General features: G+C 46.2%; 1 protein-coding gene across 4 annotated transcripts in view; it reads right to left on the reverse strand.

The window, feature by feature from the left end:
* PDHA1 (pyruvate dehydrogenase E1 subunit alpha 1) overlaps positions 1–21,401 on the reverse strand; it is a 49,583-nt gene that overhangs the window by 13,132 nt on the left and 15,050 nt on the right. For all 4 annotated transcript variants that reach the window (XM_087871370.1, XM_087871368.1, XM_087871371.1 and 1 more), the window contains 7 exons: positions 8,036–8,209; positions 5,644–5,770; positions 4,816–4,907; positions 4,392–4,484; positions 3,731–3,886; positions 3,563–3,634; positions 137–204 (listed from right to left, as the gene is read on the reverse strand). In XM_087871370.1, the coding sequence (XP_087727496.1) occupies positions 137–204; positions 3,563–3,634; positions 3,731–3,886; positions 4,392–4,484; positions 4,816–4,907; positions 5,644–5,770; positions 8,036–8,125 (698 nt within the window). In that variant the 5' untranslated portion in view covers positions 8,126–8,209. The remainder of the gene's footprint in view (positions 1–136; positions 205–3,562; positions 3,635–3,730; positions 3,887–4,391; positions 4,485–4,815; positions 4,908–5,643; positions 5,771–8,035; positions 8,210–21,401) is intronic.

Below are 21,401 nucleotides of genomic sequence, written 5' to 3' on the forward strand. Positions count from 1 at the left end.
ATTCTCTTGGCCAAATTTTTATGCCTCTAGTTTGTAAAGTATATGCATTTTCTGCTTTTTCTTCAACTATGCTCCAAGATAATCTATTTTTCTCACCACTAATAACCATGTATGCAACAGTAAAGAATTACTGTACCTGATTCCAGGGTCACTCATACTGTGTCCATGATAACGATATGTTTGTAGCTCCATCACAATAGGGCCCTGTTAAAATGGAAGTCTTTAATAACTATGAAAATAATGCCTTGATTTTACTAAATATATACAGGCGTGCCAGTTTAAGACGATCATTTAGACCAGTAGCTCTCAACTTTTTTCATCTTACTCTGTTAAAAAAACACAGGTCTGATCAAGACAGCAACAAAAGTATTACAAATTTTCCCTAAGACATTTATATGTTTAAAGTATTTTGTTATATTCAATATTTAATGCTTAGACTTGAATAAAATTTCAGGAACTTATACTTGGTCCCAATAAATCTACTACCATACTATGTCCCAGGGGTGGGTTTTAAATTTTTTTACTACCGGTTCTGTGGGCGTGGCTTATTTTGTGGGCATGGCTTGATGGTCATGTGACAATTATTTAGGATTTAGCAGAGGTACTGCTAAAGTTTACCAGGCTTTTAACTGCTTGCAGAGCTGTACCGATCTACCCATTTATTTTTGCAGGCACTGATCTACTCATGTATTTTTGCAGGCAGTGATCTACTCATCTGTTTTCTTTTAACACTGATCAGCTGTAGGGCGGCCCTTTGAAGCCCCGCAGCAAGAGTTTAAACAGTTTTTTTCACTCTAGCCATCAGCTGGGACTCAGGAGGCAGCAATAGATTGGGGGTGGGGCCAAATAAAAGGTAAGAATAACGCAGGGGTGGGTGGGTGGGGGCAGAACTGGTTCGGTGACGTCATATCATCACTGCTACTGGCTCGGCGGAACCGAGCAAAACTGGGAGGAACCCACCACTGCTATGTCCCTTTTTTGGTATGCGTAACTGGGATTTATATAATTTGTCTGTAAGAGTCGTAAATGCAGATTACTCTTGAGAGTTGGCTAAATTTGTACTAAATTGTTGATTGTAGTTCTTATTCCTATTTTCTGAATGCTTTGAAAACTGAAAAATCCCTCAAACCTGATTTAATAGAGAAGGGCAGATACCTACAAGTACAGCTTGACTTATGACCATTAATTTAACAATGGTTTGAAGCTATGTTGAAAAAAGGGACTAATGACCAGTCCTCGCACTTATGACCATCAGTGTCTCCACAGCCACATCAGTGTTTGGGTGCTTGGCAACCAGCATGTATTTACGACAGTTGCAGCATCCTGGGGTCATGGGATCGCCATCTGTGACTTTCTCAAAGGGAAGCTAAGTCAATGGGGAAGTCAGATTTGCTTTCTGATAGCATGATTTGCCTAAAATTGTGATGATTTGCTTAATGACTATAGAAAAAGTTCATAAAATCAGGCATGCCTCACTTAAAGACCACATTACTTGGTGGCAGAAATTTCAGTCCCAATTGTGCTTTTAAGTTGAGGAATGCCTGTATTTACACTGAGCTTTTTAATTTAAAAATTGATTTGCCAAGAACTGTTATGGGAGGGTCTGTTTGGTTATGTGGTTCACAATATAAAATGTTACTGTGATAACCTGGTATCAAACTGAGCTCTGGGTCAAAACTTGTTTTCTGGTTGAATTGAGTTCTACCACGAATTCTGAGATATGTGCTGGGCTAATTTCTCAGGTAAAGCTCGGATCTGAAAATGAAGTAATTTTTAAGCTTTGGAGAGCCAGGGAAACATGATGGTGACGTCCATGTGTAAAGTTGCATGTTTAAGTTGCCTTGTAAGAATTAGTAACGGAATTCTTTCACATTGCATTTACCCAATCCAAATCTTCCAGCAATGCTAGGTTCTTCTTTTCTCCAAATTTTGCCTACCCATATGCATTCTTTCTCAATGTTGCAACTAGGTCCTTCTTGACTTTTAGCATAGAATATCTTGCAGGATCCAATTTGTGTCAGTCACCGGGGCCAAAGCAGGGGTGAAATGCTCCCGGTTTGGACTGGATTGCCCGATCTGGTAGCAATGGCGGTGGGTGGTTTGGAGAACTGGTAGCGAAAATCCCTGCGTCCCCCCCTCCATGCCCAGCTGAGCCGCACGATCATCAGAGGCTTTTTTTTTTTACTTTTAAAAGCATTTATTCTACAACCTCTTCCGACGAAAAAATGCTTTTAAAAGTAAACAAAAAAGCCTCTGATGATCGCGCGGCTCAGCTGGGATCGTCAGAGGCTTTTCAAAGCATTTTTTTCTGCAACCTCTTGGCCGAAGAGGTGGTAAAAAAAATGCTTTGAAAAGTCTCTGACAATCCCAGCTGAGTTGCCTGATCAGAGAGGCATTTTTTAAAAAAGCCTCTCTGACGAGCCCAGCTGAGTTGCCTGATCGGCAGAGGCTTTTCAAAGCAAGAGAAAAAAATGCTTTGAAAAGTTAAAAAAAAAAAAGTTGGCCATGCCCACCGTCACATTACCCACCACCTCCAAGCCACGCCCACAGAACCGGTAGTAACAAATTTTACATTTCACCCCTGGGCCAAAGGTTTATTCTTCCAAGCTTTCAGGCTTGTGCTGGAGCCCATCCTCAGGGAACCAGAATATTGCACTCACTTCTAGAGAGAGAAAAGTTCCCTGATGATGGGCTCCAGCATGAACCCGACAGTTCAGAAGAGTAACCTTTAGTCTAGTGACCAACTTAGATTGGATCCTGAAACATTATCCTGGGATACATATATTTACCTTCATTTGCCATGGAATATTCCTTCATTTCACCTATGACAGGTGCACACACCCTTCGTGCTGATGTTTATTGGATAATCATAAATTTAATGATACGTATGACTATTTATTTGGTTATAATTGAGAGTTGTGGTTTTGCAGTGATTAGAATGCAGTACTGCAAGCCACTTCTGCTGACTGCCGGCTGCCAGTATTTCAGCAGTTTGAATCTCACCTGGCTCAAGGTTGACTCAGCCTTCCATCCTTCCGAGGTGGGTAAAATGAGGATCCAGATTGTTGGGGGAAATATGCTTAGAGAGGGCTGTAAAGCATTGTGAAGCGGTATATAAGTCTAAGTACTATTGCTATTGCTATAGTTGAGCAGGTATTTAATGGTGTCCTTTTTGAGTATGCTGCCTCTTCATTTCTTCATCTGAAGTTAACTTACTTATTCCCATACTAGTTAATCACACTATTATGTTTATGAGTTTTAAAAAGTAGAAATTGATTTATTGTTCAATAATAACCACAGCCCCAAAGATACTGGATCAAGTCTGCAAGATTTAATCAAGCCTTGATTTGATTTCTATTATTCGTATACTATTTACATCATATTACTAGGTTTGGAGCTCACAAGGTACTTTGCAAATGGGGCTAAAAGTAATTACTACTTTGGTATTGTTACATGTATTTGAAACAAAATAAATTTCTCTGAAATTCTGCCTACTTTAAACATGCAAACATAGACACACACTATATAGTCATGCAATATAGTCATTTCTACTCATACTTACTTTTCCTACTCGGCAGTGGTCAGCAGCAAATTTTGTAGCTTCTCTTACAGCAAGAACATCCATGCCATCAACCTAGTGGCCAAACAAAACAAAACATAAGTTTACTCAAAAGTATTACTACAATGTTCATTTTTCTTTTTAAAAAATGGAGAATAGTAAATATCTTACCCTAAGACCTGGAATAAAGTCTCCTCTTTTGTAATAATCTGTGCTGGCTGCAGCTCTCTCTACAGAAGTACCCATTCCATATCTATTGTTCTCACAAATAAAAATGCATGGCAGCTTCCACAAGGCTGCCATATTAAAAGTTTCAAATATTTGACCCTGGAAGAATATTAACAGATTTTAGAGATCTTTACATATATTCTTGCAGTTGGCAAATGCAACTATTTCATTATAAAGAAATATACAGCTAAAGCATTATCCCCTTTTCAGTCTAGATACAACCTCACTGTCAGATGTTGTCCAATTTGCTTGTGTCTATCTGAAGTAGTAGAAATTGTTAGTCCTCTTATTGGAAACCAAGGAAAGATTATCCAAATCAAATTACAATCAAATCTTCAGCATGAGCAAGTTCCGCAGTGCAAATTGCTTGCTTTATTCATTACATAGAAAACTACTTTAATCAGATTTTCTACATTGTAGAGCTTGAGGGCACCACTGCTATAGCAGCATGGGAAGAAACTCCTGAGAAGTTTCCAGCTTAAACCAGCTGCCTTAGTATTGTCACACCTGTTCTGTTTAAAGGCAAGTATAGGCATATTATTATGTCAAATTGGATAGTGCTGTATAGAAATATGCATCTAATTGAATAAATCTGGAAACTTACCTGATTTGCAGCACCATCACCATACAATGTCACACAAATCTCATCTTTCCCAAAGTATTTACATGCCAAAGCAATACCAGCTCCCAAAGGAACCTATAAGATATTATATGTAGTAGGTAAACCATCTTAAACCACCTTGTTGTTTCTTATAATGGCCAATCAGGTGCAGACTGCTTGCACACAGAGGATCAGCCATATCCATCTCCTATTGCTTTCCCCAAGCTGGTATATGGAGATATGCTGTCACCAACCAGAAATAACACTGAATCTCAAGATTAAGTGCCCTTGATAAATCTGCCTTTTCCTGAATTCATTTAATCCGTCTTTAAAGTCATGCAATAATTGGTTATAATCATCATGTCTTGTGCCAATGTTCCCACATTATGCAATCGGCAATTTAGCTAGTTTGATTAATGAACCTTACCTGGGCACCAACAATACCATTACCACCATAGAAGTTTTTGGCATACATGTGCATTGAGCCACCTTTGCCTTTAGCACAACCCCCTATCCGACCTGAAATATTAAAAATACAGTATACATTGGGGCTTTAGAGTTCACATGAATAATATAAAAGTAAAGGTTTCCCCATCCAGTCATTTCTGACTCTAGGGGGGAGCTAAGAACTGAGATGCATGGAATGCTGTTACCTTCCCACCAAAGTAATACCGATTTATCTACTTGTATTTGCATGTTTTCAAACTGCTAGGTTGGCAGGAGCTGGAGCAAGTAATGGGAGCTCAGCCCATTGCATGGCACTCAGGTCTCGAACTGGGGCGGTCAGCTTTCCAGCTGACAAGCTTAACCTCTTTTAACCACTGAGCCATTGCACCCTCTATATGAATGGTATATAGGACTTTTTAGCATGCCATCCTTTTTTGCTTAATTGGAATTTTAATAAGATTCCATAAAAAGACAAAAAGTAATATATATATATATATATAAACGTTCTTTATAAGCTGTCTGTTAATGGCCAGATTTTACATGTTACTGCATCAAGAGAAATGTTTAAATGGTGGTGCAGAGATTTCTTTAAATACAGAGAAACTTACAGCAGTATATGAATTAATGACTAAAACCTCAAGCTCTTGGTATAAGGACAGATGACCTCTGTTATCCATTTGAGCAAAGATATACTAAGCAAATTAGGATGGTTTTCATTGCAGAAATGCAATCAGAACTTAACCCTTCTAGATCTATCTGCAGTGGTATTCATCCTTTCCATATTTACATTTCATTTTACTAGACAAACCTGTCAGTTCAGCAAGAATTTCTCGAACTGAAATACCACGCGTATAGGTAAAGCCGTGAGCCCGGTAGGCAGTGATCAAATGATCTGTTCGATTTATGGCTGCCTCAAGTCCAACACAGCAAGCTTCCTGTGGAAAAACAAACCAACAGCATTGAAATAGCAATAGCACTTAGACTTATAAACAGCTTTACAGTGCTTTAGAGTCCTCTCTATTGCCCCCAACAATCTGGGTCCTCATTTTACCCACCTCAGAAGGATGGAAGGCTGAGTGTTGAGCCTGTTGAGATTTGAACTGCCAAATTGCAGGCTGCTGGCAGTCAGCAGAAGTAGCCTGCAGTACTGCACTATAACCACTGCGCTACCACGACTCATAGCATGTATACCATAACATACAGGTAGACAAATGTATTTGTATACAATTCTCTACAAATGTCAAACACTCAGTTTGCACAATGGTTCAGAAGAAACCAAAAAGCCAGCTCTGGGAAATAGATGCTTTGCCTATTCAGATGAGGCTGCTGTGTATCTGAAGGAATACGTATGTGGCTCACTTCAGGTATTGTAATATTTGCCTCCTGGAACTGTTTTACAAATGGTCAAGAAGCTACCTTGAGTTCTAACTACAGTACACTAAGCCTTTGCGACACAGGATCATAGTGAAAGAACAGTTATTAATTTGCTACTAGTCAGTCCACAATATTTTAATGCACTTTGGCCTTTGAGAAAGATGTTGTACTTAAACAAATACTGGCCCTTGTTATGTATTTTGCTTTATTGCTATATTTTAGGTATCTTACATGACATTTCACCATATTTAATTTTTTAAAGTATGGGGAGTCAAACTCAATTTCACTGAGGGCCGGATCAGGATTGTTGCACTCGGGGAGCTGGGGTGAGCGTGGCCGAATGTTCATGGCCTACTGGGTGGGCGTGGCCGAGGTGGGCATGGCCAGCTTGACATTGCTCGCTTCAGGGGCAGGACCAGGGCAGGCACCAAGGCCTGATCCACCAGAGGAGCCTCACTGACCCTCTCAGGCCATACGGGGGGAGGGGGGGGCTGGATGGTAGTATGGGCTGCCTGGGGCCCTGGGCAGCAGGTGCCCAGTCCTTGGGCTCCCAGGGTGCAGAGACCCAGTAGTCCAGCCCCAGTTCCCAGAGGAGAATTCCCACCCACACTTGCCTCCTCCTCCAGGCTGCTGCTGTTGTGCTTGCTCTCCTTGCCTGGGCTGGGCTTCCTGGACTGGAGGGGCTGAGGGGCAGTGAGGCTCCTACTGGAGGGGGCAGCTGTTGCTGCTGTCACCACTGCGACACGAAGCAAGGTGAGGCAGGGGGTGGGCGGGGGTGGCCTGGCTGCGGGGCCCCAAGATGCACAGGTGTGGGGCACATGGGGCAGCTCTGGGGTGGGGCTCAAGTGGGACAGAGCGGGGACGGGAGTCCCAGCTATTTTTGGGGGATGGGGGCTCCCCACCCTTCCCGTTCACCGGGGTCATTGTGTGGGGGCGGCGGCGGACGGGAGGATAAGCCCTGTGGTGGCGGCACTGGCAGCAGTTGGAGGCAGAGGCACAGGAGGAGGCATGTGATTCGGCCCACCAGGCAGCCTGCTCCGTGATGGCTGCGGGCAAGCAAAAACAAACAGCAGGATGGATGCCCGGCACATTCAGCAGACCGGATCACGAGCCTCCCCCGCACCTCTGCCTGCTGCTTGGCTGCGGAACCCAAGTGTGCTAGTGGGCTGTGGCAGTTGCCGGACTCCATTGGTCCCCACGTGCTCACTACCTACTTTGTGTGCGTTGGGGTGGGCAGGGCCCAGTGAGGGCCGGTCCCTTGCTGTCTCCGGGGCAGCCCCGCGGGGCAAATCTGGGCCCCTTGCGGACCGGATGCGACCTGAGAGCCTTGTGTTTGACATCTCTGGTCTAGAGATATATAAGTAATCTTAGCAAAGACAGTTGCAATGCAGTAATTATATTAATGATAAACAGGTTAGGAAAAATCATTAAAACTCTTAAAAGACTATGGGAGCAAAATCTTAAGGGTACAAAATACATATAAATTAAAAAAAATGGGAGGAGGGAAACAACCAGAAAAGATTTGAAGAATTTAAATGTAGTATGGTATAATCTCTAGCATTCAGGGGGAACTAGACTAAAATAAAAATATTAGCATTAGCCATTTGATCACACTGTTTCCACCAGCTACACACTACAAACTATTCCCACTGAAGATATTTCACAAAATTCTAGCATTTTTAGAAATGATAAGTGTTCACCTTTTTCAACCACCAAGGAATTTATTTATACTTGTAGAGTTGAGACATAGAATTCTTCAGAATTCTTTTTACCTATAACAGCCTAATTAAAATGAAACAGAAAATTTGATGAAATCTGCTACCCACCTGGCCATCATATAAATGGCAGAAACCCCGAATAATCTTTTGTTTATATAGTTGGTCTGCTTTCAGTTCCATGCGCCGAATAGTCTGCATCGTCTTATAGTATTGGAGACCTTGTTCTCGAGTCAGTACAGTTGTGGTAGGAGGACCTTCTTCCAAGCGATGGAGGTCAGATTTCTGCAAACAATAAAGACAAGTAGTCATGTTGTATTTTTAAATTATTTGAGTATCTGCATACACTTAGCATCATAGGAGCCAATGTGGTGCAGTGGTTAAAGTGCAGTACTGCAGGGCTACTTATGCTGACTTCTGGCTGACTGCAATTTGGCAGTTAAAATCTCAACAGGCTCAACACTCAGCTTTCCATCCTTCGGAGGTGGGTAAAATGAGGACCCAGATTGCTGGGGGCAATATGCTGACTCTGTAAACCGCTTAGAGAGAGCTGTAAAGCACTGTAAAGCGGTATGTAAGTCTAAGTGCTATTGCTTTTGCTATTTTTGTGCTAAAAGATTTCTGAACAATAAGGCCTGAATAAAATAAATCCCTTAGCAAATACTCTATCTCAAACATATCAAACTCAAGGCCTGCAGGCCATTTCCGGCCCATGATGTGGTTAGATCAGGCCCATGGAACCGCCCTGGAAACAGCGAAGGACCAGTCTTCAGCGTCTCAGCCCAGCCCAAGCCAACCAGGCACTGATCTACAACCTGGTGGGGGCCATTCAGGCTGAAACATGGTCAGTCTTAGATCTGCAGGGCCACCTTGGAGCCAGTGAGAGCTTGCCCCCGTATTGCCCCTGGGCGTGCACAGCAGGGACGTGAGTGTGCGCGGGGACCATCTTGTACTTCATGCTGATTGCGTTCTGAGTTCTTCCCTTTCAACCAGTATGACAGCGCTCATGTGCTTGCCACTTCTGGTGCGACACCCAGGGGATGGGGTTGAGGCAGCATCCTGACTGCTCACGGGCTCCAGGGCGGCCCTGTGGGTTGGATCTAAGGCTGGGCACAAAAACCAATGACGTCTGTGGCCCAGGTACGCTGTTTGCCCACATGTACTAGCCTGTTTTAGGGCAGGAACAAAGCCTTCAACTGAGGGAGGCTTTGCGAGGCCAGGCCCCTTGCCACCTATCCAGCACGCTGTGCTAGGGGAGGAATGAGACCCCATTGTCCAGTGGAGCCCACCACCACTTGAGCAGGGAGGATGAGGAGGAAAAGAACAGCAATGAAGCTTTGTGTCGGCCAACTGGCCGGGCAAGGAGTAGGTCGAACGGGGCTGGCAGGCTGGGGAAGGGGGATCATGGCTGTTCAGATGGCTCCCACTGCTGTCACCAGCAGCTTGGGTGCCCCGGCTCTGTCCGAGCTGAAGAAAATGGAGGTGTAGATAGCTCCGTTTCTAAGCTCCCCATTTGCACATAGAAGCCCCATTTGCACGCACACGGGCTTCATGGGACAACAGGGTCTCATTCCTACCCTGGCACGGTGAGCTAGACGCGGGTATATGTGGCCTGGCTCTGTGGTGCCTCCTCACTCAGTTGTAGGCTTTTTTCCTGCCCTCAAACAGTAAGGCTAGAGCAGGTGAGCGAGCAGCACACTTGGGCCATGGACGGCACTGGTTCCTGCACCCAGCCGATTCCGATTCCACAGTGACTCTCCTAGCTCTGGCCACTAAGTGGGTTTAAGGATCTCCGTCCGCAGCGGATTTTAGCAGGCAGGGAGCATCCCTGCCACGGTGGTGGCGGAAAGGAGTTCAGGGAAGGAGCAAAAGACAGGCACCGCAAATAATTTTCGTGCCAAGAATGAAAGTCTCTGTGTCCCTGATTCTCTGCAAAAGAGGATGGGTGCATGAATCTGCGTGATATTATAGCACCTAGGAACGTCCATTCTCGGCACGAAAAGCATTTCGTAGCCAACTCTCCTCTTCCTTCCTCAAAGGCAAAGAAACAGAAAAACAAGAGAGACGACAGATCTTTGCAAGGTAAGTGAGTTTGGTGTGGCAGGAAGGGAGGGGGAAGCAGGAGGTATCTTAGTGGGTGGGGAAGGTGTTGAGGGCCTGTTCCATCACTAGCCTGCACCCCATGGCCTTCCCCACCCTGAGATGCCTCATGTTCATTTAACTATCAGTGCATTAGATTAGCAAATGTCTGTACATTAGTATTCTTCAATTCTCAGCTCTTAGGAAAGTATCCCCTCCTTGTGTGTTGCAAACAGCCATTTCCAGTGGGGAAAACAGGACAAAGCAGAATGGGGGAAAATATTTTCCTGTGCTATCTTTCCAGTCTGGATTAGCAAGATCCCTACAAGAGAGCCCTTTTATATTAATAGAAAAGCAACTAATTTACCTCTGTTCCTAAATGCTAAAGCTGTTGCACATAAAAAACAGAGGAGCTCGGATCAACTATCACAGCCACCATTTTGACAGTTTTGCTCTACTGTTGCCTGTGGACGCCCCCACTAAATGCAAGCCTGGGATAAACTGAGCCTGGTTAGTTCTCAGCCTTTTAAGTGACCACAAACTACTAGCAAAAGTGACATTTGATTACAAGGCAAGTAGTCATTGAGAAATGTTTTCCCTTTTGCATTTGAGCATCCAAGAAGGGACAGGGAAGGAGAAAGGGAAAGAGGAAAGACAAAATAAAAAGAAGGAAAGAGTGGAAGAGAGCAAGGAAAGAAAAAGAAGGAAAGAGGAGAAGGAAGAAGAAAGGATAATGAAGAGGAAAGGAAAAAGAAAAAAAGGGAAAAAAGGAAGGAATGAAGGAAGATTATAATGAGAGGGAGGGAGGGTCTGCCCTAGCACTTGGCCACCAGCAGCCCTGCTGCCCTTTCACCATCCCCTTGTCCCCTCCTCCTGACCTCTCCTGGTGGTCTCCCACCCTATCACTGAGGATGCTTTGGTTACAAAGCCAGGTCTCCTTGCATGAAGAGGTAATGGGCCTCCCTCTACACTTTGCCCTCCTGCACACATCATGAGCAACCTAGCCAAGGAGAGTAAGCACAACAGCAGCAGCCTCAAGGAGGAGGTAAGTGCAGCCAGGCACCCCCTTGGGGAAGCAGGGCTGGACTGGGCTGTGGGGTGTCAGTGCCCTGGGAGCTCGAGGGCTGACTGGGAACTTACCCTCCGCTGCCCAGGGTTCTGGGCAGCCCTCACTGGGCTGGCCCAGGATCCAGGGGTCCTCCGCAAGGCCTTAGAGGGATGGCGAGGCTCTTCTGGTGTACAAGGGTTTAGTGCTTGTCTCGCCTTCCTCTGCTGGAGACAATGGATCCTCCCAGCTCCCCCCCCCCCCCAAGCCATCAAAGGCATCTCCCGACATGAAAATGTTGAGCTGGCCATGCACACCCCAGCCACACCCACCCTGGCCCTCCAAAGTCAACCACAACCCTGATGTGGCCCTCAATGAAATTGAGTTTGACACCCCTGCTCTATCTGCTCCCAGCCACAAAGATATTTACTTATCAATGTCTCTCTTTGCATGCCATCTCCTGCCATAATTACATATGAGAGATACTTGTTTTCATTTGGGTTTAACAACCACAATTATTTAGAATTAATAAGAAACTCAGGCTCTGAGTTATGCAGGCTTTACAGAAATAATCAGCGCCCTGAACTGCACTTAGAAACCAATAATCAATGCAGTTCCTGTTACAGTAGTGTTATTAGTAGTAATTGAGGTAGGTGGATTTTGTAGCAGCTGAACTTTATTTTCAAAAGTAGTGCTATGCAGATCAACTTTGCAGATCAACTATGCAGGAGCAAAGTGACAATGGCTTGAGTAACCATCTTCAAAGTATCCTATTCTGTGTAAAGCTTGACTGATGCTGAAACTTGATAAAAGTCTTCTGGTTGTGGTCTCAACCTGCTCCTCCAGCAGTAGCTGTGAATCAGGAGGACCCTGAAAATGCAAGCCTGTTTTTGTAGGTGATGCACAATTCTGTCAAGAATCAAGGTTGGTGTCATTTCCAACCTTGAAAATGGAATACACACAATCCTGGAACTATTACCTAGCCATCTTCCCAAGGGATGGTAAATTCCAGGGGTAGAAAGAGCAACAGCAGTGAAATCTTAGGGGTTTAGTGCTCTTAATGCAAGGGGGAAAATTCTTCTACTTAGAAAATAAGATTACTTTAACATATGACAGATTTATATAATGTGGATCAAGTGGCAAGAAGAAAAAAACATCTTTAATATTACCACTTATGGTCACTTAATAAATTAGTCAATAGTACATTCTGAATGGGCCAAAGCAATTATTTATACAACACATTAATATATTTTATTACCAACAATAATAGAGATAGCCATTTATTTAAATGGCTGTAAAATACTGGATTACTTCACAATTCAGTTAAACAATGTAAATTATAGCAGCTAAATGGAACCATTAGGTTGATATACAATAAACTTCTGAAGAGAAGCAGAACTAGGAGCAAAAATAGATTATGATTTTCATGCACTATTAAACAGCTTCCTGAAGCAATTCTGATCTTTTTGAACATACAGTTGTGCTCATAAGTTTACATACCCTGGTAGAATTTATGATTTCCTGGCCATTTTTCAGAGAATATGAATGATAACATGAAAACCTTTCTCTCACTCATGGGTAGTGTTTGGCTGAAGCCATTTATTATCAATCAACTGTGTTTACTCTTTTTCAATCATAATGACAACAGAAACTACCCAAATGACCCTGATCACAAGTTTATATACCTTGGTGATTGTGGCCTGATAACATGCACACAGGTTGACACAAAGGGGTGTGAATGGCTATTAAAGGTAACCATCCCCACCTGTGATCTGTTTGCATGTAATTATAGTGAGTGTGTATAAAAGGTCAATGAGTTTCTGGCTCCTGACAGACCCTTGTATCCTTCATCCAGTGATGCACTGACATTTCTAGATTCTGAGTCATGGGGAAAGCAAAAGAATTGTCAAAGGATCTATGGGAAAAGATAGTTGAACTATATAAAACAGGAAAGAGATGAGGCGTTGGACTTACCGTGAACGCTCTTTCTCCAGGGGATGCGGAGTGGGTCAGAAGTGGGATGATCCAGCTCGTCTGGCCAATCACTGAGTCGGATAAACTTGGCCACGCCTACTCAGGCCTCCCTTCCTTCCAGTTTGTTCGACGAAGGCAGATCTGCAAAACAGTCTCAAGCCTAGAAAATACAAAGGAGAAATCGCAGACGGGAGGGGCTGACCCACTCCGCATCCCCTGGAGAAAGAGCGTTCACGGTAAGTCCAACGCCTCTTCTCCCACTGGGATGCGGAGTGGGTCAGAAGTGGGACATACCCAAGCTTGCTACTTCGTCGGGCGGGAGGTCTGCGTAGGTCGATGTCGAGGTGCCAGGTGAACCTGTTGGAGGACTCTCCGTCCGAAGGCTGCCTCGGCGGAGGCAAAGGTGTCCAAACGGTAATGCTTGATGAATGGAACAGGAGAGGCCCAGGTAGCTGCCCGGCAAATTTCCTCGAGGGAGGCCTGCGTGGCCCAAGCGGCGGTAGTAGCTGCACTCCGTGTGGAGTGAGCTGTAATATGACGTGGAATGGGGAGAGATCGTGAGTCATAAGCTTTGGAAATACAAGCTCGGATCCAATGCCCTATGGTGGCAGAAGAAACTTTGGATCCCAAAGATGAAGGTTGAAAGGAAATAAATAGGGCTTCGGAGCGTCTTGAGGGTGCGGTCCGAGATATATATATTTTTAAAGCCCTGCGAACATCAAGGGTCCGCCATTTGTGTTCTAGTGGGTGAGATGGATTTGGGCAAAAGTTAGGCAAGATCACTTCCTGTTCACGATGGAACCATGAGTTAATTTTTGGCACGAATGCCGGGTCCAGTCTAAGAATTACCCTATCTGGGTGTATCACACATAAGTCTGGCCTGACTGATAGAGCTGCCAGTTCAGAAATGCGGCGAGCCGAAGTCACGGCCACCAGGAAGGCCACTTTCATGGTTAGAAATCTAAGGGAGGCAGTCCGGAGAGGTTCGAAGGGTGGACCTGTCAAGGCTGACAATACATGTGGCAAGTCCCATGTGGGATATCGGTGTACCACGGGTGGACGCAGATTTCGTACCCCACGTAGGAATCTCCGGATGGAAAGGTGATGAGACAGGGGCACGCCGTCCCTGGGAGACAACACCGTGGCGAGAGCTGCAACATGCCGCTTGAGGGTATTATGCGCTAGACCCTTGCTGTAGCCATCATGGAGGAACTCCAACACCTGCGGAACAGAAGCTGACAATGGGTTAATTTCGCGCGCAGAGCACCACGAAATAAATACCTTCCACGTGATGTTGTAGAGTCTGATGGTGGACTCCTTCTTGTCAGCCTGCATCACCCGGATGACATCTTCTGAGTACCTCGCTTCCCTCAAGAGCAGCCCTTCAAACGCCAAGCGGTTAGGTTGAGCCACTGAGGCTCTGGGTGTAGGATTGTCCCTTGACTGAGGGACACCTTCTCCGGAGGGAGCCGCCAAGGGTCCGTCGTTGAGAGGGCTACGAGGTCGGAGAACCATGGCCTTCTTGGCCAATAGGGAGCGATGAAGATCACATCCGCTCTCTCGGCCACAATTCTGCGAAGGACCCGCGGGATCAATGGGATCGGCGGGAACGCATAGAGTAGCTCCTGAGGCCAGGGGCAACGGAGAGCGTTTGTGTCCTCTGCCCCCCGCGATGGGTAGCGCGTGAAGAATCGGCGTAGCTGTGCGTTCTCTGGGGATGCAAGGAGGTCTACCTGTGGCTGGCCGAACCGGAGACAGATGTCCCGAAACAGAGCGGGGCTGAGGCGCCATTCTGATGCGTCTATCGTGGTGCGGCTGAGATAGTCCGCCTGAAGGTTGTCCTTCCCCGCGATGTGATCCGCCTTGAGGGATTGAAGGTGGGATTCCGCCCACCTCCCGAGAAGAAGAGCCTCCTGCATCAAGGTCTTGGACCTTGTCCCCCCTTGGCGGTTGACATGTGCCTTTGCTGACACATTGTCTGTAAGCACTAGTAAGTGTTGTCCCTGCACCGTCTGATGAAAGGTCAGAAGAGCTAAGCGTATGGCCCTGAGTTCCAGAAGATTGATACTTGACCTCGCTTCTGTCGGGGACCATCGCCCCTGAGCGACCTGGGAACCCAGGTGCGCGCCCCAGCCCGTCAGACTGGCGTCTGTAGTCATAATCAGTGGATGTGTGTCCAAGAAGACGCATCCGTTGTCCAGAGCCGGGGATAGCCACCAGTGCAAAGACCGGCGTACTGACAGGGGGACCCTGATCTTGGATTTGGAGGCTGCTGTCCTTGCCCGCTGATAGGGGAGTAGCAGCCATTGAAGGCTGCGGGCATGAAGCCGAGCCCAGGGAACTATGTCTGTGCATGAGGCTAGTTTCCCCAGGAGACGGGACAATTCTAGCTTGGGAGCTGTCGGATCTTGTAACAGATGCCGAATCAGAGATCTGAGGCTGTCTTTCCTCTCCTGGGAGAGGAACACCTGTCCCACCTGCGTGTCTATGACTGCGCCTAGATGATTTATGCGCTGTTGAGGGACCAACTGACTCTTGGGCTCGTTGACTAGAAACCCATGATTCTGTAATATTTGCAAAGTGAGAAACACATTGGTTCTGGCTCTGTCGTAGGACGAGGCTTGTATTAAAATATCGTCCAGATAAGCCTGAATTCGAATTGGTACGGACCGCAGGTGAGCTATCAAGGCTGCCAGAATCTTGGTGAAACTGCGCGGGGCCGATGCCAGGCCAAATGGAAGGGCCCAGTATTGTAGGTGACGCCCCGCGTAGCTGAACCTGAGGTACCGCCGGTGAGCTGGCTCTATAGGTATATGAAGGTACGCCTCGGAGAGATCGATTGAGGCTAGGAAGTCTCCGGGTCTTATTCCCTCCAGGATAGATTTGAGCGTACTCATCCTGAACTTGCGGTACACTAAATGGGTGTTCAGGGATTTTAAATTTAGGATCGCTCTCCATCCCCCCGAGCGCTTCGGAACCACGAAAAGAATCGAGTAAAATCCCTGCCTCCATTGCTCCCGAGGGACGTCCTCCACAGCACTGATCTCCAGAAGATGCTGAATGGCGATCTCCATCAATTTTCGCTTGCTGAGGGAGCTGGAGACAGGGCAAGGCACGAAGCGGCTCGGAGGGCGGGAGAGGAACTCCAATGGGAGGCCGAATTCGATGATATGAAGAACCCATTGGTCTGTCGTACTGCGAGCCCATTCGGGGAGAAACAGGCTCAACCTCCCCCCAATGGGAGCTATCAAGCGAGAGTCACTTTTGGCGGCGGAACTGACGTCCGCCAGTTCCACGAAAGGGCCGTTTCTGAGGGGCGAAGGGTTTGGATTTATCCCTGTAGGAACCTCTATCTTGGGGACGAAAGGAACCCTGTGAGTAAGGTCTCTGACTGGGGCCCTCCTGGAAAAAATTACGGGCCGGGGGCCTGCGATAGTAGGGGGTAGCCCTGCGATCAGCTCGTCTAGTAATGGAAGGAAGTACCTTCCTTTTATCCCTGTCCTCCACTAATAATGGTTCAAGGGAAGCACCAAATAATTTAGGCCCAGAATATGGTGTAGAAGCTAGACGCCATTTGGCCTTGAGGTCAGCTTGCCAAGGCTTAAGCCACAAAAGGCGACGGGAAGTGACTGAAGAAGCCATAGCCCGCGAGGCAAATTTGGCAGCATTTAACGTGGCATCCGAGGTGAATTGAGTGGCAGCTATTATCTTATTTAGGTCCTGATGGACTCTGGCCTCCTGGGCTGGTAAGCGGGACTGAAGCTGCTGGAGCCATAATAGAGATGACCGTGAAAAGAATGAGGCCGCAGTAGCGGCCTGAATTGCCCAAGCTGAGGCCTGGTGAGCCTTCTTGAAAGAAGAATCAAACTTACGGTCTTCCGGCTTAAGTCCCTCAGAAGTGTCCCCTGAGATGAAAGGAGACGAAGATGAAAGCGCTGCCACAGGGCCATCGACTTCGGGAACCTGCAAAAGACTAGTCAGGACAGGATCCATGTTGTAATTTCTACGATCGTAGCCACTAGGAGTAGGAAAAGAAGTTGGATTAGTCCATTGTTTACGAACCACATCAGTAAAAAGTTTTGGCGCTGGGACAAACAGTTGCTCAGTTACTGGTTCAGAAAATATGCCTTGACTGGAGGAAGCGGCAGAAGTTGATGGGACAGAATCAGTGTCAACTAGGCCCGAGGTGACTTTGGCCTTGTGAAGCAGTGATTTAAAAAGTCCCTGGGGAAAAAGGCCGGTAAAGGCTGGCACATCAGGAGCAGTGGATTCGTCATCCGATAAATCCACTTCCCTTTGAGGTTCATCCTCTAGTTCTATATCAGCACTGCCTCTAGATCTAACAGGGGAATGATCAGGGGACCCTGTAAGACTGGCATCAGGAGACACCCTTGATCTTCTGGAATGAAGGCTCTCAGAGACAAGAGAGACAGAGCGATGCTCTCTGATGCCTGCTTGGATGCCATGAGAAATGGCCCTGGCAATTAATATCTGAACTGATTGTGGAAGGTTCTCCAGATCTGACTTAGGTTGAGTACTTGGTGGAGGATCCTGAACAGGGATAGAGCAATCAAAGGGGTCCCCCTCCTGTCTAATTGGAGAGCCATGAAGGCTGTCCTGACGTTCTGGAGAGAAGGCTCTGGTCAAGTCAGCCTCCTCTGCAACCCCTGAATCAAGACCGGTATCCGGGTTTGGCTTATCTCCATGGGTATATGAAGTCAGATCAGAATCATGCTGATGAGACGTTTTTGTATGTTTTGATTTTGAGGAGGCCTTACGGCCAGAATCAATCTTGCAAGATGACTGGTCCGCCATAGCGATGGATAAGTTATGTCACAGCAGGAATCTGCACACAAAGGAACAACAGTAAGTATTATCATTATTATTATTTTGAAAAGAGGCAGTATAATCCATTGTAATTTCCCAGATATCCTAAACCAAGGATAAATTAGGAAGTTCGCTGCAATCCAACCACCAAGGAAATTTTCTTTTCTTTTTTTTTTTTTTTTTGTATTACTGTTATGCTGAGAGATAAAATGGCTGCCCGGGAACAAGTCTCCAGGGTCAGACAAAATGGCCGCCAATAGTTGAAATATTCTTTAAAATAACCGAAAATCCACAAAGGGACCCCAGACCTATTCCAATCGTCTTCTCCTTTTTTTTTTTTATATGGGGCAAGTGCAAAGCTCACCAAGGAAGGAGATCAGGCAGGTCCCAGCAGCCGATGAAAGAAGCGCGCGGAAATGGCGGCTAATTAACGGCTGCAACAAAGATGGCGGCACGGAAATTTGGCGGGGAAGTGTCAGACACCCCCCACGCCAAGGCAAGAACAGCGCAGTTCAAAACGCCGTCTTCCCCGATCGCTGGGAAGAGCGGCGGCAGCAACAAGCCGGAACGAAGCCTTTGGGCAGGCAGCGGCTTCTGCGGCTTCTCCGACCTCCAGCTGATCGACGCTGAGGCGGAGACTGACAGCGGAACGGGGCGGCGAAGAGGAAACCCAGGTGCCGGTCCCCGAAGCGTCGCGATCTTCGCGCCCCTCAGCTGATGGGCGCTGAAGTCGGCGGCTGTCAGAGGAGCGCGGCGGCGGCGTTTCCAGCCCAGGAGGACTGAAATGGCCCGCACGCACAGCGCTAAGAAGAATGGGGGCGGAAGGGAAAAAAACACACTCACGTCCCTCTGATGATCGAGAGGCAACGGAGGCAGTCGTTTGCGTTTAAATTGAAGCCCCCAACACACACACGATCTCCAAAATCTGCAGAAGTGAGAGACTCAGCGAATGCGACTGGTCAGAACCACTGAGTCGAATAAACTGGAAGGAAGGGAGGCCTGAGTAGGCGTGGCCAAGTTTATCCGACTCAGTGATTGGCCAGACGAGCTGGATCATCCCACTTCTGACCCACTCCGCATCCCAGTGGGAGAAATAAAAAGATATCCAAGGAATTGAGAATGCCAATCAGCAGTGTTCAAACTCTAATCAAGAAGTGGAAAATGAAGGGTTCTGTTGAAACTAAACCACAGTCAGGTAGACCAACTAAACTTTCAGCCACAGCTGCCAGGAAAATTGTTCGGGATGCAAAGAAAAACCCACAAATAACTTCAGGTGAAATACAGGATTCCCTGAAAACATGTGGTGTGGCTGTTTCAAGATACACAATAAGGAGGCACTTGAAGAAAAATGAGCTGCATGGTCGAGTCGCCAGAAGAAAGCCATTACTACGCAAATGCCACGAAGTATCCCACTTACAATACGCCAAACAGCACAGAGACAAGCCTCAAACCTTCTGGCACGAAGTCATTTGGAGTGATGAGACCAAAATTGAGTTTTTCGGACACAACCATAAACACTACATTTGGAGAGAAGTCAACAAGGCCTATGATGAAAAATACACCATTCCTACTGTGAAACACAATGGTGGATCACTGATGTTTTGGGGATGTGTGAGCTATAAAGGCACAGGAAATTTGGTCAGAATTGATGGTACAATGAATGCAGTATGTTACCAAAAGATACTGGAGGACAATTTGCATTCATCAGCCCAGAAGCTGCGCATGGGACGTACTTGGACATTCCAACATGGCAATGATCCTAAACACAAGGCCAAGTCGACTTGTCATTGGCTACAGCAGAATAAAGTGAAGGTTCTGGAGTGGCCATCTCAGTCTCCTGACCTCAATATCATTGAGCCACTCTGGGGAGATCTCAAACCTGCAGTTCATGCAAGACAGCCCAAGAATTTACAGGACCTGGAGGCTTTTTGCCAGGAAGAATGGGCAGCTTTACCATCTGAGAAGATAAAGAGCCTCATCCACACATACCACAAAAGACTTCAAGCTGTCATTGATGTTAGAGGGGGCAATACACCGTATTAAGAACTGGAGTATATAAACTTGTGATCAGGGTCATTTGGGTAGTTTCTGTTGTTATTATGATTGAAAAAGAGTATTATCAATAAATGGCTTCAGCCAAACAGTAAACATGAGTGAAAGAAAGGTTTTCGTGTTATCATTCATATTCTCTGAAAAATGCCCAAAAAATCATAAATTCTGCCAGGGTATGTAAACTTATGAGCAGAAATGTATAATATTGAAATAATCCAGAACTAGGCATCGTGGTCTCTTTGGTGAACAATCTATCACCAGATGCTTTCCTTAACTTCTGCCACACTTAATATTTTTACAAATTGTTTTACTCATCTCACTCCCTTTCAAACAATCATACAGCAATTTACTCTAGCACCACAGCTGAGCCCAGTGGGGTAAGAGAATATCCTTAAAACTTATTGCACTTCCTAGATCGGGGTGTCAAACTTGTGGCTCGCGGGCTGGATGTGTCCCGTGCTGGCCATGCCCACGCCCGGTTTAGTGAAGGGGAAAAAGTCGTGATACATCATGTGATGCCGTGACGATGCGAGTTTAACACCCCTGTCCTGGATAGAAATCTCCACTGTAACAGTTTTGTAACTGCCTAAACTACTCATAGGTAGTTCTCACTTAACAGTCACAATTAAGACTGGCAACTTCGCTAAGCAATTCGGTTGTTAAGCAAGACATCACATGACTACAACTTTCAGTAAAGCCAACTTTACTATTGGCTTTTCCATTGAACTCTAATTATCAGAAGCTGTTGTAGCCCATTGGCTGCCAGCAGAGCTAGCAGCAGAGTCAGACAAAGAGGTTGAGGGAGAGCCTGGGCCAGCTTTGGAGACTTTGGAAGGCTCTGATAAGGAAACAGCGACAGAGGCAGAGCCGGGGCCTTCCATCCAGGTGGAGAGGCAGCTCTCTTTGGGTCCTGAGCTGAGTGAGAGGGAGGAACAGATGGGGCCCACCCCAGATGCGCGTATGCGTAGAGAGGAAAGGAGAGGAGAGCAAAGGAAAACAATAAGCCCGCTCTCAGAGAAAAGCAGATGTAGATGCTAGCCAGCCCCTCCCTGGCTGGGAAATAAATAGTAGGGGTTTGGGAGTGGCCAGCTGTCACAGACAACCGTTCGTTTTCTAGTATACAGCAAGCAATTCAGATTCCTTGGCCAGAACAAAGTTTGTTGGGACTAATTACATTTGGTTTTTGTTTATCCATGTGAATAAAAGACTTGATATTGGTCGCATGACCACAGGGATGCTACAACTATCATAAGTGTGAAGACCAGTGTAAAAATAAAGTTATTATTTCAGAACCATGTAACTCTGAACAGCTGCTAAACAGGGCAGTTGTTAAGACTGTACTCTGAAATGTTCTGCTTTGGCCAAAAAGTATGAAATTGATGAAAGGTAGAACCTGATGAAATTTAACAGGACTCTTACATTAGAAAGCAGGATAGGCTTCCCATGGCTCCCACATTCCCTATTTATGGCCATTATACTCTCTCCTCATATCTGCAGTAT

This window comes from Pantherophis guttatus, chromosome 5 (assembly GCF_059756535.1).
Source record: "Pantherophis guttatus breed Tessera chromosome 5, ASM5975653v1, whole genome shotgun sequence".
In the NCBI taxonomy this organism is placed as follows: domain Eukaryota; kingdom Metazoa; phylum Chordata; class Lepidosauria; order Squamata; family Colubridae; genus Pantherophis; species Pantherophis guttatus.